Genomic DNA, 19,689 nt, shown 5'->3' on the forward strand with positions numbered 1-19,689 from the left:
GCATGAGGCGTGGCGGGGCGGGCAGGAGCGGGAGGAGGAGCCGCCGCCGCCGTTGACCGGGCCGGCCGGGAAGAGGGAGAGATGCGGAGCCCGGCGGCCCGCGCCCCACTTCCAACACCGCTGCCGCTGCTACTGCTGCTTTTGCCGCCACTACTGGGAGACCAAGTGGGGCCCTGTCGTTCCCTGGGTCCTGGGGGACGCGGTTCCTCGGGGGCCTGCGCTCCCGTGGGCTGGCTCTGTCCAGCCTCATCCTCGAACCTCTGGCTCTACACTAGCCGCTGCAGGGATGCGGGGACGGAACTGACTGGCCATCTGGTGCCTCACCACGATGGTCTGAGGGTCTGGTGTCCAGAATCCGGGGCCCACATCCCCTTGCCGCCAGCGCCCGAAGGCTGCCCCTGGAGCTGTCGTCTTCTGGGCATTGGAGGCCACCTTTCCCCACAGGGCAAGCTTGCCCTGCCCCATGAGCACCTGTGCTTAAAGGCCCCACGGCTGAGATGCCAGTCCTGTAAGCTGGTGCAGACCCCAGGGTTCAGGGCAGGGGAAAGCTCAGCAGAAGCGTCCATGGGTGGACGTCGGAAGAGGAATGTGAATACAGCCCCCCAGTTTCAGCCCCCCAGCTACCAGGCCACAGTGCCTGAGAACCAGCCAGCAGGTACCCCTGTGGCATCTCTGCGGGCCATCGACCCAGATGAGGGTGAGGCAGGTCGGCTTGAGTACACTATGGATGCCCTGTTCGATAGCCGCTCCAACCATTTCTTCTCCCTGGACCCAATCACTGGTGCAGTAACTACAGCCGAGGAGCTGGATCGTGAGACCAAGAGCACCCATGTCTTCAGAGTCACAGCGCAGGATCACGGCGTGCCCCGACGCAGTGCCCTGGCCACGCTCACCATCTTGGTGACTGATACCAATGATCACGACCCTGTTTTTGAGCAGCAGGAGTACAAGGAGAGCCTCAGGGAGAACCTGGAGGTTGGCTATGAGGTGCTCACTGTCAGAGCCACAGATGGTGACGCCCCTCCCAATGCCAATATTCTGTACCGCCTGCTGGAGGGGCCTGGGGGCAGCCCCTCTGAAGTCTTTGAGATTGACCCTCGCTCTGGGGTAATCCGAACCCGTGGCCCTGTGGATCGGGAAGAGGTGGAATCCTACCAGTTGACAGTGGAAGCAAGTGATCAGGGTCGGGACCCCGGTCCACGGAGTGCCACAGCTGCTGTTTTCCTGTCTGTGGAGGATGATAATGACAACGCCCCCCAGTTCAGTGAGAAGCGCTATGTGGTCCAGGTGCGGGAGGATGTGACCCCAGGAGCTCCGGTACTCCGGGTCACAGCCTCGGATAGAGACAAGGGCAGCAATGCCCTGGTGCATTACAGCATCATGAGTGGCAACGCTCGGGGACAGTTTTACTTAGATGCCCAGACTGGGGCTCTGGACGTGGTGAGCCCTCTTGACTATGAGACGACAAAGGAGTACACCCTACGGGTTCGGGCACAGGATGGCGGCCGCCCCCCTCTCTCCAACGTCTCCGGCTTGGTGACAGTGCAGGTCCTGGATATCAATGACAATGCTCCTATCTTCGTCAGCACCCCCTTCCAGGCTACTGTCCTGGAGAGTGTCCCCTTAGGCTACCTGGTTCTCCATGTCCAGGCCATCGATGCTGATGCTGGTGACAATGCCCGCCTGGAATACCGCCTGGCGGGGGTCGGGCATGACTTCCCCTTCACCATCAACAATGGCACAGGCTGGATCTCCGTGGCTGCGGAGCTGGACCGGGAAGAGGTTGATTTCTACAGCTTTGGAGTAGAAGCCCGCGACCATGGCACCCCAGCACTCACTGCCTCGGCCAGTGTCAGCGTGACCATCCTGGATGTCAATGACAATAACCCGACCTTTACCCAACCAGAGTACACGGTGCGGCTCAACGAGGATGCGGCCGTGGGCACCAGCGTGGTGACGGTGTCGGCCGTGGACCGTGATGCCCACAGTGTCATCACCTACCAGATCACCAGCGGCAACACCCGAAACCGCTTCTCCATCACCAGCCAGAGTGGGGGGGGGCTGGTGTCCCTTGCCTTGCCGCTGGACTACAAACTGGAGCGGCAGTACGTGCTGGCTGTTACTGCCTCCGATGGCACACGACAGGACACGGCACAAGTGGTGGTGAACGTCACCGACGCTAACACCCATCGTCCCGTGTTTCAGAGCTCTCACTACACGGTGAATATTAACGAGGACCGGCCAGCAGGCACCACGGTGGTGCTGATCAGTGCCACAGATGAGGACACAGGTGAGAATGCCCGCATCACCTACTTTATGGAGGACAGCATCCCCCAGTTCCGCATCGATGCAGACACAGGTGCTGTCACCACCCAGGCCGAGCTGGACTATGAGGACCAGGTGTCCTACACCCTGGCTATCACCGCCCGGGACAATGGCATTCCCCAGAAGTCTGACACCACCTACCTGGAGATCCTGGTGAATGATGTGAATGACAATGCCCCTCAGTTTCTGCGGGACTCCTACCAGGGCAGTGTCTATGAGGATGTGCCCCCTTTCACCAGTGTCCTGCAGATCTCAGCCACTGACCGTGATTCTGGCCTTAACGGCAGGGTCTTCTACACCTTCCAAGGAGGCGATGATGGAGATGGTGACTTTATTGTAGAGTCCACGTCAGGCATTGTGCGAACCCTGCGGAGGCTGGATCGTGAAAATGTGGCCCAGTACGCCTTGCGGGCATATGCAGTGGACAAGGGGATGCCTCCAGCTCGCACGCCCATGGACGTGACGGTCACTGTGTTGGATGTGAACGACAATCCACCTGTTTTTGAGCAGGATGAGTTTGATGTGTTTGTGGAAGAGAACAGCCCCATTGGGCTGGCTGTGGCCCGGGTCACAGCCACGGACCCTGACGAAGGCACTAATGCCCAGATCATGTACCAGATCGTGGAGGGCAACATCCCTGAGGTCTTCCAGCTGGACATCTTCTCTGGGGAGCTGACCGCTCTGGTGGACTTGGACTACGAGGACCGGCCTGAATACATCCTGGTCATCCAGGCCACGTCAGCTCCCCTGGTGAGCCGGGCTACAGTGCATGTCCGCCTGCTTGACCGCAATGACAACCCACCAGTGCTGGGCAACTTTGAGATCCTTTTCAACAACTATGTCACCAACCGCTCGAGCAGCTTCCCCGGGGGTACCATCGGCCGGGTGCCTGCCCACGACCCCGACATCTCTGACAGCCTGACTTACAGCTTCGAGCGGGGAAATGAACTCAGCCTGGTCCTGCTCAACGCGTCCACGGGCGAGCTGAGGCTGAGTCGGGCACTGGACAACAACCGACCCCTGGAGGCCATCATGAGCGTGCTGGTGTCAGGTGAGGAAGGGCCCAGGTGACATGGGGATGGGGGTGGCCCGTGGGGGAGGGCCCAGAGAGCCATTCAGGGCGGAACTGCTGACCCACCTCTGTCCCCGGTACTGGCCCGGCGGTTGAGGGGTGAGAAGCAGCTTGGGAAGGAGCCCTAGAAATCCTGGCAGCCGTGCTGGCCCTGCCCGCTGCCCCAGGCTGGGCTGGGCTGCTTCAGTTGGCCACCCCCTGCCTACCAGCCTGTGACGTGGTGGGGGAAGTGTTGTGAGGCCGCCCTGGTGATGGCTGCCAAGAATTGTGAAAAAAGGCGCGTGGAGGACGGGGGTCCGGGAGAGCTGGGGGAGGGATGGAGAGGACCGCGGCCAGGAGAGGCGAGCCGGCTGCTCAGCGCCCCTTCACGCCCGCCCACCGGGGTCTCCCTGTGATCTCATACATCTCTGACAGAGCTGAGGCCATGGGGCACAGGGTTGCCACTTCGGGGTCAGGACCCTGCAGTCGGGCCCCTTCTGGCTCCCGGCTGAGCTGCAGACCGGCTGAGGGGGACTTTGTCTAGGACATTCTTTTCCCTCCAGGCAGAAAGAGCCTGGCCTGGCTCCCCCTCCAGAGCTCCCACAGGAAGTGAGGCCACAGCTCATTGTCTCTGTCCAAACAGACCCCACTGTCAGAGGTTGTGGTTCGGGGTCCGGCTTGGAGGAGGGGCTGCAAGCCCAGGGCAGGCTGCAGCCTTCTGGGCCCCATTGCTGCCCCGCGGGCTGGCTGTTCTTAGACGCCAGGCCTCCCCTGCGGGCCGTGAGAGCCTGGGCTCAGGGGATGGGGTGTGGGGACCTCAGTGAGCCAGGGGACTGGCGGCCTCTGAGGGCAGAGCCCCCTGATCCAGTGGCGAGAGAACAGAATCCTGGGGCATGGGAGCCTGGCCGGGACCTAGGCCGGGCATTCCAGCTGCTTGGCCAAGCGCTCAGCCTGCAGACTCCCTGGACAGAAGGGCTGGGGGAGGAGAGTTGGGGTGGGGACGACATCCTGTCTCTTCTGTCAGCTACAGGGAGTGGACAGCAGCAGCAGCAAGGAGGGGGCCCCAGGTTGCTGAACCCCTTCCCCAAGCCTGCGGACAACTGGGACCCTCATGAGGGCTCACTGTTAGCCGTGCCCTGGGGATGGCTGGGTCGGGGTACCCTCACTCCAGACACATCAGGGAGGGGAGAAAGAGAAGAGTCTGCCGGACCTCACTTCCACCCTGTGGAGTCTGGGCCAGGACGGGAGTGTGTGGCTTCAGCCCCACCCCCCTCCACTCATGGTCCTTCCGGTGACGCATGACTCCCCTCCCCACTCCCCAGGTGGCCACCAGAGCCAGGGCACATGAGCTTTTAGAGGTCACAGACAAGGCTCTGTGCATCTTGAAGCCTCAGTTCCTCTCCAGGAGGAGTAAGTGGGAGCTGGAGCTCCCCTATCTCGTCCTTCTCTGTGCTGGGAGGCAGGGGGAAGGAGTGGAGAGGAAGGGCCTCTCCCTCCTGTCCATCCCCAGTCCGCCCTAGGTGATGGAGGGATGGGCAGAGGCCCCACCCAGCCTTCGTGCTCCTACCAGAGCAGAGCCCCAGACCTCGGCTCCCCTAGAATAGAGGAGGATGCCTAGGCTGACCCTCTAGCCCTAGCTCCACCCTCTCCCCTCAGCCCTGACCCTTGGAGGCAGTCACCACGGCAACCCCAAAGTACAGGGAGGCTGGGGTGAGGGGGATTGACTCCTACTGCCCCTTTGTTTTCCTTCTCTTGTTCTTTGTCTCTTCTTTCTTTCCCGCCTCTGCCCCTGGGGGCCCTTCTGCACTGCCCCCTCCATTGCCCTCTCCCCATCTCCTGTGTGACTCTCTCCTGCTTTCCCACTTTCTCCACTGCTGGCTCTTTTCCTGGGCCTTTGTCTTCCCCTGTTTGGTCTCTGTGTTTATGCCTCTCTGATTTCCCCCTCTCTTGTTCCCTGTGGCTGCAGCTGCCCCAGCTTGGGCCGGATGGCTCCTCTGAAGCTTGAATTCTCCTTGCCTCTTCCTTACCCTGCTAGGACACACAGGAGCTCCTGTCCATGGCCTGGTCATTCCCTAGAGTGGCAGACCCCCTCCAGGACTACAACTCCCACTGGCATGTCTGCCAGGGGAAGAGGGGCTTGGAGTCTGATTCTGCCACAGTCTGGGACTTGGCACTTTTCCAGGTGTGGCAGGTTGGGCTCTAGACACAGGTGGGGTTTCCTGGAGTCAGGGCCCATCCCAGCCCTTTTATCCCCAGGAGGATGGCTCAGGTAATGCACCCCCCCACCCCTGTTTCCACCGTTGCCTTTTGCACCTGAGGGGTGACCCAGGTCAAGGCAGGAGAGAGGAACAAAGAAGAAGCAGAGAGCAGTAGGTTGACTGCTGGGATGGGGGACAATAGCGGAGGGGGCAGGTGGCCACAGATGGTGGACCAGATGGGAAGCAACAGAGACACACTGGGCAAGGCGCGCAGGCGGGGCCTGGGATGACGGAGGGGGGAACATAGGGAGGAGTGCCTGTTCCCAGGGCTGAGTGGTGGTGAGGTTTCTCTTGACTGCCCCCTCCCCTCCCTGATTAGTTAGAAGTACTCTGTGTGGACTCTTGGGCTGCATTCTGCCTGGAGGGACTGTCCCACCAAGGAATAACTGGGCACCAGGTACACAAGAGCCCTGTGCCAGCTCCATAACTAAGTGCAGGGGGGTCTGAAAGAGGGAGAAAAGTAGAGCCTGAGGTCATAAATCTGGGCAGGCTTCCTGGAAAAGGTGAGTTTAGAGCGGGTTAGAAAACCAGGAGGGCCGTGGGCTGGTGTCTGGATAGGCCAGGTAGGAAGGAACAGCTTGTTCAGTAGCAGCAAGTCAAGAGAAGGAGGAGCAGAAGTGAGTGATGATGAACAGGCTTGCTGGTGAGAGCAGGCGGGCCTTGCATTCTCAAGCAATGCGGCTGGAGGGCAGGTGGTCAGTGGGCCGAGAACATGGCTCAGATGGGTGTCTGGCTTTAGCCTTCCCAGCCGCCAGTACAGTCAGCCACCTCAAGTTGCCGTGACACAGAAGCAGGATCTGTTCCCAGATCCCTTTCCTACGCCCACCCCACCCCAGAAACACCAACTCCTGTCCCATTCCTGCTAGGGTGTCCTTTTTAATAGCTCCCTGGGCCCCTCCTGCTGTGTTTTAAAGACCATTTCTTCATTATGGAGACCAAATAAATTCTCATGAACATCTTACTGACCACCTACTATGTGTAGGACATTGTAGTAAATTAAAAAGATGAATATCCTTTATAGCCCTGCCAAGCCATGTCCCTCTCCCCTTGGCCTCCAGCTTTCATTTTGAGCTAAATAAAATCCATTGCCATGTATTTGTGCATTCAGGTGTGTATGGTATTTCGGGGCTTAGGGTGTGTGGGTGGAGTGAGACACCAGAGTGTTAGTACTTAGCTGTTTATAAGTGAGTGTGTGGCCTGGGGGTGTGGCAGGCACTCGGCTATAATGCGGTTAGCCAAGTGGGCGATGAGTAACCAGAGGCCCTAGGGCCGGAGGAGAGGTCAGCCCAGTGGGGCTCTGTCTGGGGCTCAGGGTGGAGAGCTGCCCAGGCCCTTCCATCTCTGACCCCTAGAACGCCACAGCATCAGGCCATTGGGCAGTGCTACCAACCGTAAGGTGCCTCAGCTGGATTTCCTGGGGTGGGGCCCCCCAGGCTACCCTCTGCAGCCCAGAGAGTTGGGCGGGAAGAATGCTTTGTGTGGGGCGTTGCCATGGGGATAGCGGGCCTGAGCCCAAGCAGCCATGGGGCTCAGTGGGAGGGGGACTGGGTGGCCCACTGACCCAGTTCACCCTCCATTCTCTACTGCAGCGGGGGAGGGGAACATGGCCAGGGACAGAGTTACGGTAGTGTTGAGAAATAGACGCTGAGGGAGCAGAAGGATCATATCTGTGGGTCTCTCGTGGCGCTCCGGGCCCTGTAGGAAGGTAAGACAAAGGAGAAATAAGATTCTTGTGCAGGAAGGCACCTGGTCTGGTACAAGGAAGCAGGACCTGTGGCTTGGGAAGGGAAAGGTGCACAAATATTAAAAGATGTGCCCGTGCTTCACAACAGAGGGTTTCTGGGAAGTATGCAGTGAGAAGTTCTGAAAATCAATCCCCTTAAGTGCCCATTCGGGCTGAGCCGTCACGGAGTGACGCTTCCTCAGGTGCGGTACACATACCTCCTAGGGCACCTTTATGCCAATTAGAAAAGAAGACCCTTTGTTGGCAACTGGGCAATGCAAGAGTGTGCAGGCGGGATTTCAGCCCGCACGCACTCCCTCCTCCGGCTGCTCCTGCCCGGGGCCAGGTCTATGGCTTGGCACCCCTGCCCTCCCCAGGTGCTGACAGTCTCACCTCTCCGCAGACGGCGTGCACAGTGTGACCGCTCAGTGCGCACTGCGCGTCACCATCATCACCGACGAGATGCTCACGCACAGCATCACGCTGCGCCTGGAGGACATGTCGCCCGAGCGCTTCCTGTCGCCCCTACTGGGTCTCTTCATCCAGGCCGTGGCCGCTACGCTGGCCACACCCCCAGATCACGTGGTGGTCTTCAACGTGCAGCGGGACACCGACGCGCCGGGCGGCCACATCCTCAACGTGAGCCTGTCGGTGGGCCAGCCTCCAGGGCCCGGGGGTGGGCCTCCCTTCCTGCCTTCTGAGGACCTGCAGGAGCGCCTGTACCTCAACCGCAGTCTGCTCACGGCCATCTCGGCGCAGCGCGTGCTGCCCTTTGACGACAACATCTGTCTGCGCGAGCCCTGCGAGAACTACATGCGCTGCGTGTCGGTGCTGCGCTTCGACTCCTCCGCGCCCTTCATCGCCTCCTCCTCCGTGCTCTTCCGGCCCATTCACCCAGTCGGGGGGCTGCGCTGCCGCTGCCCGCCTGGCTTCACGGGCGACTACTGCGAGACGGAGGTGGACCTCTGCTACTCGCGGCCCTGCGGCTCCCACGGCCGCTGCCGCAGCCGTGAGGGCGGCTACACCTGCCTCTGCCGCGATGGCTACACCGGTGAGCCCTCACCGAGGGAGGGGGACCCCTGGGGGCGGCTCTGGGGGGCTAACGCCGCGGTGCCAGCACAATCAGGCTAAGGACAGGGGTAGCCTCGTTCTTTTCCAGAGGAAGGTACCGGGTACACTGGCCATTCACAAGTCCCACTTGCGCTTTCACAACCACCTATTGAGGAAGGCACAGAGGGGAGCCCTTCTGATCGGCCACCTACCCACCCCCCACCCCCAGGTGGTGTAACTGAGGTCAGTTCTAGCTCTAGAGCCAAGCTGCTTGCATTTGTATCCCAGCTTTGACAATACTAGCTGGGTGACCTTGGGCAATTTACTTAACCTCTCTGTGCCTTAGTATTTTTAAGGGGATGATGAATCTATTCACATGATAAGGTGGTTGTGAGGACTGATTTAATACGGGTAAAGAGCTGGCCTGTAGGAAGTGTTGGCTTTGATTTAAGGGAACGCTGAGATCAGGTGACTTGCTCCAGGTCTCATCTGGATTAGAGATGAGGCTGGGCCTAGTACCTGATCTCTCCCCACTGCTGAGTGAGTTACCTTTCTGAGCTGCAGCAAGTGCTTTTCTCCCTAGGTATTGAGGGGAAGGCACAGAAGAGCTGGGGCAACTGGAGGGTTTGGGTGTGGGGATAGTGGTTTTCCGATTATCGCACCTGTGTGTGACCCTGAACAGAATAGCCCCACCCTTGCCCAGGTGTGTAAAGCAGGGTCCTGACCAAGAGGCCCCCCTGTTGGCCTGTTTCCAGGGGTCTTTACACATCCTGTCCCAAGCCTCTCCCTGGGATGCTCACTGCCTCTGCTTTGTGCTGCTGACCCCTCCCTGCAGGCTCCCGTTTTTTCCTCAGGACATCCCCTTCTCTCCTCTGTGGGCCCTTCCTTCCCAGATTCCTTAGGGCTTGCTCCCTCTCCTCCAGAGCTATGCCCACTGGCTCTGCCAGCAGTGGTAGGCAAGCCCCACTGCCACGCCTGCTGCATCTTCCTGCCCAGAACTTGCCAGACTTGACTCCTCTCAGCTGCTACTGTGGGTGGAGGGGCGGGTGGGGAGCATAGGGGTGGGCTTGGGGGAGGGGAGGGAAGTCTTTGTCCAGGAGGATGGGGTAGGGGGGTGCTTAGAGTAGGCGAACAACAGTTTCCATGGAAACTAGAGCCTGTCACTAGGCACTGGAGCTGAGAACCTATCTCTAGAATCTGGGAATGGGGAGGGAGAGAAAAGGGTGGATTTTTCCATCTGATATTGTTGGAATTTTCATCTCCTCCATTGAATCCTGGTCTGTTCTCAGGGCTCAGTTCCCTACTCTCGCAGCATCTCCCAAGTGCACAGAGGTCCTCAGTCTGGACCCCAGGGCTCGGGGGGGAGTTCCCTGCCTCATTTCTGGGAAGTCCCCAGCTTCCTGCCCACACCATCCCATAACTCCGACAAATCCAAGTGGAAGCCTGGCCTTATCCCCAGGGAGGGAAACTGATCTTGGTGCCTGACAGGGACAAAAGCACCAGTGGGAGGGAGGGAGGAAGCAGGGGTTGGCACCAGCCCTCATGCTGTCCTGCAGGGAGCAGGACATTCCCTCCATGCGCATTCACCCCTGAAGGGGCCAGAACACCCCCAAACTTGCTTGGTAGCCCTGACACCAAAGGCCTCCAGGACCTGGCCCTTATAATCAGGGACCTCGTGGGCCTGTGCTCTCGAGGTCCAAACGGGTATGGAAGGGACTGGGAGCCTCAAGGAACTCGCAGGACAGCCATATATGGGATTGTGGTGAGAACAGCCCAGTGCGCCACGCACAGCACAGAATGGCTGAGTTTGCACATGAGAGGAAGTGGGGATGCCTGGGAGAGTTTGGGGGTATTATGGGGGTCACAGGAGACCACAGAGGGATCACTGGATGCAAAGGAGTCCCAGTTCCTCAGGCACTTGGTGCTCACCTGCCTCACCTCTTGCCCAGGTGAGCACTGTGAGGTGAGTGCCCGCTCAGGCCGTTGCACCCCGGGTGTCTGCAAGAATGGGGGCACCTGTGTCAACCTGCTGGTGGGCGGCTTCAAGTGCGATTGCCCATCTGGAGACTTTGAGAAGCCCTTCTGCCAGGTGACCACGCGCAGCTTCCCTGCCCGCTCCTTCATCACCTTCCGGGGCCTGCGCCAGCGCTTCCACTTCACCCTGGCCCTCTCGTGAGTTCCTGGGTGCTGGGGGTAGGGGCTGGGGGGGAGTCTGGTGCCTCCTGCTCTGCGGACGAGGTGGGAAGTCAGGCAGCACAAGTGCCCAGAAGAGGTTGTTGGCAGAGCCAGGTCTGCACTTGGAATTGCCTGTGCAGTTGGCCGGCAGGCCTCCTTCACCCACCAGGGTGGTCTACGCTCCTCCCACCCCACCCTCAAGGGTGGGAGCTAGGATGCCAGGGTTCTGCTTCTGGTCCTGGTTTGGGCTCATCTTCCACACTCTAGCCACATGGCCCATAGCCACTCGGCCAAGGAGTCAGCCCTCTGGAGAGTCCTGAGTAGGATCAGGGCTGGTTAGGTGGCTGGGGTGCTGGCATCCAGGTGGGTGCCCCATTGCGTGCCCCCATCGCCCACTCCTACTCAGGTTTGCCACCAAGGAGCGTGATGGGCTGCTGTTGTACAATGGGCGCTTCAACGAGAAGCATGACTTTGTGGCTCTCGAGGTGATCCAGGAGCAGGTCCAGCTCACCTTCTCTGCAGGTGATCCCACTTGCCCCATGTCCTTGCCCGTCTCCTAGAGGCCCCGTGTCTCTCGGCCCTTGACCCCAAGTCACACACTCTCCCAGCCAGATCTGGGCCCAGCCCAACCACGAGCATCCCCTCCCCATTCCCAGCCCTCATCTGGTGTCCCAGCTCACCTGGGTCCTTTCCCCAGGCGAGTCGACCACCACTGTGTCCCCGTTCGTGCCCGGAGGGGTCAGTGACGGCCAGTGGCACACAGTGCAGCTGAAGTACTACAATCAGGTGGGTGTGGGAGGGGGTCAAGGAGCTGGAGGGTTCTGTTCTTGGCTCAGGTGCTCACCTAGACCTGGGTGGCACTGCCTCCCCAGGGGCTGGTCATGGCACTTCTGGCTGAAAGGGGGGAAGGGAGAGGTGGAACTTGCCACCCTGCTGGGCATTCCCATCCCGCTGGGTGGTGCAGATGCTTCCTGTTCTAGTAGGCAGAAGCTTGAGTAGACGGTGAGGAAGGTAAAGTGTGTAAGTCATGTGAGCACACATCAGTGTGCATGTGTGTTTGTGTACACACACATGTATATGTGGGTGTGTGTGTACACACAGGGGGTGAGTTAGTGCCTGGCCCATGACCGGAGGGGCTCTTGCCCACTCTTTCCCATCTCTGCCCTTCCCTGTCCACAGCCGCTGTTGGGTCAGACAGGGCTCCCGCAGGGCCCATCCGAGCAGAAGGTGGCTGTGGTGACCGTGGATGGCTGTGACACAGGGGTGGCCCTGCGCTTCGGAGCTGTGCTAGGCAACTACTCCTGCGCTGCCCAGGGCACCCAGGGTGGCAGCAAGAAGTAAGCAGGGGAGAGGGCTGGGGCTGCGGTGAGCTGTGGGCCAGTCAGGGAGGGAGGGTTGTGGCGGGCCTTTGGGGGCCCTGAAATGGGGACCAGTTCAGACGGGGGTCTTCCCTCACCTCGCTTCCCTCTGCGGGGCTGGGGTGGGAGGCAGGAGCGGGCAAGACTGGGGGACTAGAGCCGGGCCTCGTGCAGCGGTCAGGGGAGGGGCGGGTATCAGATGAGAGCAGCTCCGGGTTGAGGCTCCCCTTCCCCTGGCTGCTCTGCAGGGCCCCTCGGGCTCCTGGCCTGGCGGCAGGGCTCAGGGAGGAGGAAGAGCCGGAAGCACTCCACTCTCCCTCATGTCGCAGCCATTTTCACTCCCCCAGGTCTCTGGACCTGACAGGGCCCCTGCTGCTGGGCGGGGTGCCTGACCTGCCTGAGAGCTTCCCTGTCCGAACCCGGCACTTCGTGGGCTGCATGAGGAACCTGCAGGTGGACAGCCGCCACGTCGACATGGCTGACTTCATTGCCAACAACGGCACCGTGCCCGGTATGGGAGCTGGGGTAGGGGCGAGGCCAGGGGCCCCACGCAGAGAGGAGGGGTGTGCCTGCTGCGGGGACCCCTGCACGTGGAGGGTCTCGGAGCCCCCTCCAGCCACTGCCACAGGTTTTCTGTTGGGAGCCTCCACCTGAGCGCCCTTGTCTCCACTCTAGGCTGCCCTGCCAAGAAGAACGTGTGTGACAGCAACACTTGCCACCATGGGGGCACCTGTGTGAACCAGTGGGACGCCTTCAGCTGCGAGTGCCCTCTGGGCTTCGGGGGCAAGAGCTGTGCCCAGGGTAGGGGGGCAGCCCTCAAAGGTCGGGGCCTGGGAGCTGTCAGCAGTGCTGGGAACACTGGCAGGGTCCAGGCAGGCACTGGGCAGGGCCCAGCTGAGCTGGGCTGTGGGTAGAAAAGCATGTCTGGGCAGAGCCCTGAGAGGGTAGCACGGGAGACAGAGGGCCCAGTCAGAGGCAGGCCTGGGCACAGTGTGGTGCGGGCCCAGGGCAGGTGAATGCTCTGGGGGGCGGGGCTGCCATGGAGAGTGGGCACTAGGAGGGAGCCGCCCCTGCTCAGCATCGTACCCCCTGGGGCGCTTGGGCGCTCCGCCTCTCAGAGTCTGCCTTTATCTGTCTCCCCAGAAATGGCCAACCCGCAGCGCTTCCTGGGCAGCAGCCTGGTGGCCTGGCATGGCCTCTCGCTGCCCATCTCTCAGCCCTGGCACCTCAGCCTCATGTTCCGCACACGCCAGGCCGACGGCGTCCTGTTGCAGGCTGTCACCAGGGGGCGCAGCACCATCACCCTGCAGGTGATGCAGAGAGGGGTGGGGCAGGCGGGCCCTGGCCGGGGCTGGTCAGAGGTGGCTGGGCGGGGCCTTTCCCTGGAAAGAAAGGCAGCTAGGTTCGTTTGGTGGATCACTGCCGCCATCTCTTGGGCCCAAGGGAAATAATACCTTTTCCTCTCTGGCCTCAGCCGGGCAGCAGGATGGGTTTGGTGGTCCAGGAAAGAGGACAGTGGGCTGGGAGAAGAGCCCATTGAGGCAGTCTGCTGACCCTCTTTTCTTCGGGCGACAGCTTCAGGAGGGCCACGTGGTGCTGAGCGTGGAGGGCACTGGACTGCAGGCCTCGTCTCTCCGGCTGGAGCCAGGCCGGGCCAATGATGGGGACTGGCACCACGCACAGCTGGCGCTGGGAGCCAGTGGGGACCCCGGCCACGCCATCCTGTCCTTCGACTATGGGCAGCAGCGGGCAGAGGGCAACCTGGGCCCCCGGCTGCACGGGCTACACCTGAGCAACATTACTGTCGGGGGAGTGTCTGGGCCGGCCAGTGGTGTGGCCCGCGGCTTCCGGGGCTGTTTGCAGGTAAGCCTCCTGTCCCGCCTTCTCATCTCCAATAGCTGGAGGCTGGAGGCTGGAGGCCCACTGCACAAAGGGCCAACACTACCTTGTCCCTCCCAGGGTGTTCGGGTAAGCGAGTCGCCCGAGGGTGTTAGCAGTCTGGATCCCAGCCGTGGGGAAAGCATCAATGTGGAGCCAGGCTGTAGCCTGCCAGACCCCTGTGACTCGAACCCATGTCCTGCCAACAGCTACTGCAGTGACGACTGGGACAGCTACTCCTGCAGCTGCGATCCAGGTATGCCAGGGATCCAGGAAAATGGGGCAGGTTAGCAAGTGCGGGGCGGCGACGGTTCACTCTGGCTCTGCCGTGTGACCTGGGGCTAGTCACATCGCCTCTCTGAGCCTCTCCTCCTGCACTACAAAGCCAGAGCCAGCTGGCATAGCTGCTCAGAATAGAAGGAGGTGGATGAAGGCAGGTTTGAAGAAAGTGCCAGGGGAAGGTGGGGATTGAGCCTCTCCTGTCCTTCTGGTCCCAGGTTACTATGGTGACAACTGTACTAACGTGTGTGACCTGAACCCATGTGAGCATCAGTCCGTGTGTACCCGAAAGCCCAGTGACCCCCATGGCTATGTCTGCGAGTGTCCCCAAAATTACCTTGGGCCATACTGTGAGACCAGGTAAGTGGACCACTGCAGGCAGCAGCAGGTCCCAGTGGCACTGCCTGTGTCTGGTGTGTCCCTCAGAGCACTGAGAACCTGGCTGAGCCGCAGCCAGACTCAGAAGGGCCACACATGGCTGCGCCAGGCGGGTGGCAGAGGAAGCCCATTCCTGCCTGGTCCTTCTCCGCAGGATTGACCAGCCTTGCCCCCGAGGCTGGTGGGGACACCCCAAATGCGGCCCATGCAACTGTGACGTCAGCAAAGGCTTTGATCCGGACTGCAACAAGACAAGCGGCGAGTGCCACTGCAAGGTGACAGCCCCGGCCTAGGCCTCCACAGTGGCTGCCTTGGCCTCTGTTCTGTACCTCCTGGGCCCTTGGGGGGGACAGTGAAGGAAGACTCTCCGCAGAGAGCTGAGGGCTTATGTGCCTTCGCTCCACTAGGGCGGGCAAGGGGCTGTTTGTCCTCGTGTGTCTGGGTGTGGGGCGTCCAGGACCTGTACTTAACCAGTGAGCTCTGGGTCAGCTATACTGGTTGTTTGCAGCCTGTTCTGATTGGTGTCTCATTGATGGATTAAACTCCAAAACATTACCAGTTGTTACGTATTTTGAATGTACCATTCTTGGTGGGGACCTGAGGTCAGGGAGCCTCTCTCCAGAGGGGCCACAGTGAAGGATCCGTGAGCATCCAGGGAAGAGAGCCTGAGCCAATGACCCCATCCTCCCTCTTCCCTCCCAGGAGAACCACTACCGGCCCCCTGGCAGCCCCACCTGCCTGCTGTGTGACTGCTACCCCACGGGCTCTCTGTCCCGAGTCTGTGACCCCGAGGATGGCCAGTGTCCATGCAAGCCAGGTGTCATTGGGCGCCAGTGCGATCGCTGTGACAACCCTTTTGCTGAGGTCACCACCAACGGCTGTGAAGGTAGGGCTCTTGCGGTAGATGGGTGGCCGTCCCTGCTGTGTGCCAGGCCCTGGTGTCCCAGGGAGGCCAGGAGCAGGGGCTGGTTGCAGGCCTGAGGCTGCACAGGGAGGGCTGGGGAGCCTGGCCAGAGCTGTAGGGGGGACAGTTGCTCCTGAGTGACGGTGTGTGCTTCCCTGCAGTGAATTATGACAGCTGCCCACGGGCCATCGAGGCTGGGATCTGGTGGCCCCGTACCCGCTTCGGGCTGCCTGCTGCTGCCCCCTGCCCCAGAGGCTCCTTTGGTAGGTGCTGGAGGCCCAGAATGTGAGACTGAGGACTTGGCCTTTCATCAGTGGGGTGAGGGTGGGGAGCCCCTGGCTACTGATCATAGGACCCCACTTTCCAGCCTCCAGGTCCTGGGGACTCCATATCCCATGCTTCCTTGGTTCACTGTTTCCCTGCTCCCAAGGTTGCCTAAATGAAAGGTGTCTATATCTTGGACTCATAACAAAAGTGCTAAAAAACTTGCAGTGTGCATGGCACAGGGCTGGGTGCTAGAGATTCAAAGATGAGTCACACAGGGTTCCCGTCCTCAGTCACCATCTAGTGGCTGGAGTTATGCCACTAGAAAGATGGTCTGGGGAGTAGGGGAGGTGAGGTGCTGTCCCAGGGGACCCAGCCACAGGATGGGGGCTGGCTCTGGTCCTTGGGTTGGCGAAGAAGAGAGTTCAGAAGTAGAGAGTGAGCGGCAGAGAGCTCAAGGTGGTGGCTGGAGAGGGACAGCCACGTCTGGGGACTAGAGGGGACCATGTGCCCTGCGCTCCTGTAGCCCTTGTTTGGGCTGCTCCTACAGAGGTTTTGGCTCTGGTGTTCTCCACACGCATCTCCCTGTTTTCACCTGCAGTACAGGACGGCAGGGCCCTTGTTTGGTTGTCTCCTGTCTCTGGTCCATGAGGGGCTGGCCCCCAGCAGAACTCAGCCAGGTCTCGGCAGCCTCCTGTGTCTCTCCCTGAGGCCTGCCTTCCTGGCTGCCTTCCCCCAGGGACTGCTGTGCGCCACTGTGATGAGCACAGAGGGTGGCTCCCCCCAAATCTCTTCAACTGCACATCAGTCACCTTCTCAGAGCTGAAGGGCTTTGTAAGTGGAACTTCTCATCTCCATCTCCTTACCCCAGCCCCGTGCCCTCGCCCAGTATGACCTGCCCGCCTCCCCAGCTTTGAGAAAGAGGACTCTGGAATTCCAGCTCCTGTCTCCCAGGGCCCCCACCTGGAGGCCGTTTCTCCCCTTTCCTGAGTCCTTTTACTCTAGAGTTCCAGTTCTACTCTCTGGGTACCTCACTCCTGTGCTGACCCCCCAGCCTATCTTGGTCCCAGGCTGAGCGGCTGCAGCGAAACGAGTCAGGCCTGGACTCGGGGCGCTCCCAGCGGCTGGCCCTGCTTCTGCGTAACGCTACCCAACACACGGCTGGCTACTTCGGCAGTGACGTCAAGGTGGCCTACCAGCTGGCCACTCGGCTACTGGCCCACGAGAGCAGCCAGCGAGGCTTCGGGCTGTCCGCCACACAGGATGTGCACTTCACCGAGGTGGGGCTTGGAGGGGGCAGGAATGGCTGGGTGGGTGGAGGTCACGGTGAGTGAGCCTGCTCCTGGCCACCTGGGGGCAAAGTGGGGGGGCACTCCCCACCCCTGCCTTGGGAGAGCTCCCAGCCGGCATGAGGCCCCCATGAGGCTCCCTGAGCCACGGCCCAGCATATGGGTAATTTAGAGCACCTCTTCCTAATCCTTCTCATAGCAAGGCGCCCGTAGAAAATGTTTGTACCGGGGCCTGGTCTGATCAGGCTTCTCGGAGGAGAGGCCCTGCCCATCGCGCCAGACAGGGAGGAACCAGCATCTAATAACATCTGTGTGGGAAACTCTTAGAGACTGAGGAGGAAGGATTAGAGGGAGGGGCGTGGTGGGGGGCGAGCCAGGGCTGGTCTAGGTACAGGCTGGGGCCTGGTGGTGGGGACGAGGAGTGAGGCTGCAGGCACAGCCCACTGTGCCGGTGCCCGCCCTCCCCCAGAATCTGCTGCGGGTGGGCAGCGCCCTCCTGGATGCAGCCAACCAGCGGCACTGGGAACTGATCCAGCAGACGGAGGGTGGCACCGCCTGGCTGCTCCAGCACTATGAGGCCTATGCCAGTGCCCTGGCCCAGAACATGCGGCACACCTACCTAAGCCCCTTCACCATCGTCACGCCCAACATCGGTGAGGCTGCTGCCCGGGTGGGAGGGTTCAGGGAGAGTCTCTGGTAAGGGCGGCTGTGCCAGGGGCCTGCCCACCTCACCAGGGGTCTGACCTGTGACCTCTCCCTAGTCATCTCTGTAGTTCGCCTGGATAAGGGGAACTTCGCTGGGGCCAAGCTGCCCCGCTACGAGGCGCTGAGAGGGGAGCGGCCCCCGGACCTTGAGACAACGGTCATTCTGCCTGAGTCCGTCTTCAGAGGTCAGTGGGGGCCAAGGGGTGGGTCAGGGGCCAGGCCGGGGCATCTGCGCAGGACCCAGCTGAGTGGACAGTGTCCCCATCCCAGAAACGCCCCCCGTGGTCAGGCCCGCGGGCCCTGGAGAGGCCCAGGAGCCAGAGGAGCTGGCACGGCGTCAGCGGCGGCACCCGGAGCCGAGTCAGGGTGAGGCGGTGGCCAGTGTCATCATCTACCGCACCCTGGCCGGGCTGCTGCCCCATAACTATGACCCAGACAAGCGCAGCCTGAGGTGAGCAGCTGGGGAGACGAGGAGTGGGGTGGGGGCTGCAGGTCGGGCGGGTGAGGCACAGAGAGGGGCCGGGGGTTGGGGGCACCTCAGAGTGATTAGGGGCGTCCTCCAGTCACGCGACTACCGTGGTGACTGCCCGGCTGCCCCGCTCCAGAGTTCCCAAACGCCCTGTCATCAACACGCCCGTGGTGAGCATCAGCGTCCATGACGACGAGGAGCTTCTGCCCCGTGCTTTGGACAAGCCAGTCACGGTGCAGTTCCGGCTGCTGGAGACAGAGGAGCGGACAAAGCCCATCTGTGTCTTCTGGAACCATTCGATCCTGTGAGCCTGCACTGCCCTGCCCCCAAGGCTTTGGGCGGAGAGCTCTGGACCCTGGGCACCCCACCCTTCTTGTCTCCTGACCCTGCCTCCCTCACGCAGGGTCAGTGGCACGGGTGGGTGGTCAGCCCGAGGCTGCGAAGTCGTCTTCCGCAACGAGAGCCACGTCAGCTGCCAGTGCAACCACATGACGAGCTTCGCTGTGCTCATGGACGTGTCCAGGCGGGAGGTTGGACCCACCAGGGGTAGCTGCAGAGCTGGGGGTGGGAGCCAAGGGCAGTGGACTAGGTGCTCAGGCCCCGCCCCTCCTAATCCCTCTGGCTCTCTGCCACCCAACCTGCAGAATGGGGAGATCCTGCCACTGAAGACGCTGACCTATGTGGCCCTAGGGGTCACCTTGGCTGCCCTACTGCTCACGTTCCTCTTCCTCACTATTCTGCGTGTCCTGCGCTCCAACCAGCATGGCATCCGACGGAACCTGACTGCCGCCCTGGGCCTAGCTCAGCTGGTCTTCCTCCTGGGAATCAACCAGGCTGACCTCCCTGTAAGATGTTCCTCCTCACGCAGAAACCTTCTCCAGTGCCCAGCCCTCACAGGCTCCCATATGCGTCCTCCCCAGCGGCCCCCTCAATCCCTGCTCCTGCAGTAGTGACTGATAAAGAGCCAGCCTAGTGCCTGGCCCCCAGTTTCCTCCTCTCTAGCTCCCCCTTACTTCCCCAGCACCCGAGAGGTGCCTTCCTCTGGCCCAGACTCCCCCTGAAGCACCTCCCAACACCCAGGCTCTCCTCCCCTGTCTGGCGAGAGCAGGACCCACACTCTGGGTGTGCCTTGGTCACTGACTGGGCGTGGCCTGGGCCCTCAGTTTGCCTGCACAGTCATCGCCATCCTGCTGCACTTCCTGTACCTCTGCACCTTTTCCTGGGCTCTGCTGGAGGCCTTGCACCTGTACCGGGCGCTCACCGAGGTGCGCGACGTCAACGCCGGCCCCATGCGCTTCTACTACATGCTAGGCTGGGGTGTGCCCGCCTTCATCACAGGTACCCTGACCCCCGATCCCAGGCCTTGAGGTTCTGCATCCCTAGGGCCTACGTCCACCTCCATGCCACCTTCTCCCACTCCCATCCCAGGCCCAGAGGCCCACATCCCTATGCCCGGGCCAGGTTCTCCACAAGTATCCCTCTGGTTTAACTCAGCTATGGACACCCCCACTCAGGGACAGGGTCCCCCATCCTGGAGAGGACGTCATGGACAGATGGTGGGCAGAAGCCTTCATGCCCTGCAC

At 61.2% G+C, this 19,689-nt stretch overlaps 1 protein-coding gene across 3 annotated transcripts in view; it reads left to right on the plus strand.

The window, feature by feature from the left end:
- The window catches only part of CELSR2 (cadherin EGF LAG seven-pass G-type receptor 2), a 24,640-nt gene continuing 4,951 nt past the window's right edge, over positions 1 to 19,689 (plus strand). For 2 of the 3 annotated variants that reach the window (XM_059067898.2, XM_059067889.2), the window contains exons 1-24: positions 1 to 3,376; positions 7,761 to 8,408; positions 10,357 to 10,579; positions 10,989 to 11,104; positions 11,280 to 11,368; positions 11,762 to 11,919; positions 12,288 to 12,451; positions 12,616 to 12,741; positions 13,084 to 13,250; positions 13,516 to 13,803; positions 13,900 to 14,074; positions 14,316 to 14,457; positions 14,630 to 14,750; positions 15,178 to 15,361; positions 15,541 to 15,642; positions 16,383 to 16,477; positions 16,714 to 16,923; positions 17,402 to 17,585; positions 17,694 to 17,822; positions 17,908 to 18,088; positions 18,243 to 18,410; positions 18,510 to 18,636; positions 18,751 to 18,951; positions 19,270 to 19,444. In XM_059067898.2, the coding sequence (XP_058923881.1) occupies positions 82 to 3,376; positions 7,761 to 8,408; positions 10,357 to 10,579; positions 10,989 to 11,104; positions 11,280 to 11,368; positions 11,762 to 11,919; positions 12,288 to 12,451; positions 12,616 to 12,741; positions 13,084 to 13,250; positions 13,516 to 13,803; positions 13,900 to 14,074; positions 14,316 to 14,457; positions 14,630 to 14,750; positions 15,178 to 15,361; positions 15,541 to 15,642; positions 16,383 to 16,477; positions 16,714 to 16,923; positions 17,402 to 17,585; positions 17,694 to 17,822; positions 17,908 to 18,088; positions 18,243 to 18,410; positions 18,510 to 18,636; positions 18,751 to 18,951; positions 19,270 to 19,444 (7,468 nt within the window). In that variant the 5' untranslated portion in view covers positions 1 to 81. The remainder of the gene's footprint in view (positions 3,377 to 7,760; positions 8,409 to 10,356; positions 10,580 to 10,988; positions 11,105 to 11,279; positions 11,369 to 11,761; positions 11,920 to 12,287; positions 12,452 to 12,615; positions 12,742 to 13,083; positions 13,251 to 13,515; positions 13,804 to 13,899; positions 14,075 to 14,315; positions 14,458 to 14,629; positions 14,751 to 15,177; positions 15,362 to 15,540; positions 15,643 to 16,382; positions 16,478 to 16,713; positions 16,924 to 17,401; positions 17,586 to 17,693; positions 17,823 to 17,907; positions 18,089 to 18,242; positions 18,411 to 18,509; positions 18,637 to 18,750; positions 18,952 to 19,269; positions 19,445 to 19,689) is intronic. The other variant, XM_067041289.1, reaches the window with a different exon arrangement.

This window comes from Kogia breviceps, chromosome 1 (genome assembly GCF_026419965.1).
Source record: "Kogia breviceps isolate mKogBre1 chromosome 1, mKogBre1 haplotype 1, whole genome shotgun sequence".
Classification (NCBI taxonomy): Eukaryota; Metazoa; Chordata; class Mammalia; order Artiodactyla; family Physeteridae; genus Kogia; species Kogia breviceps.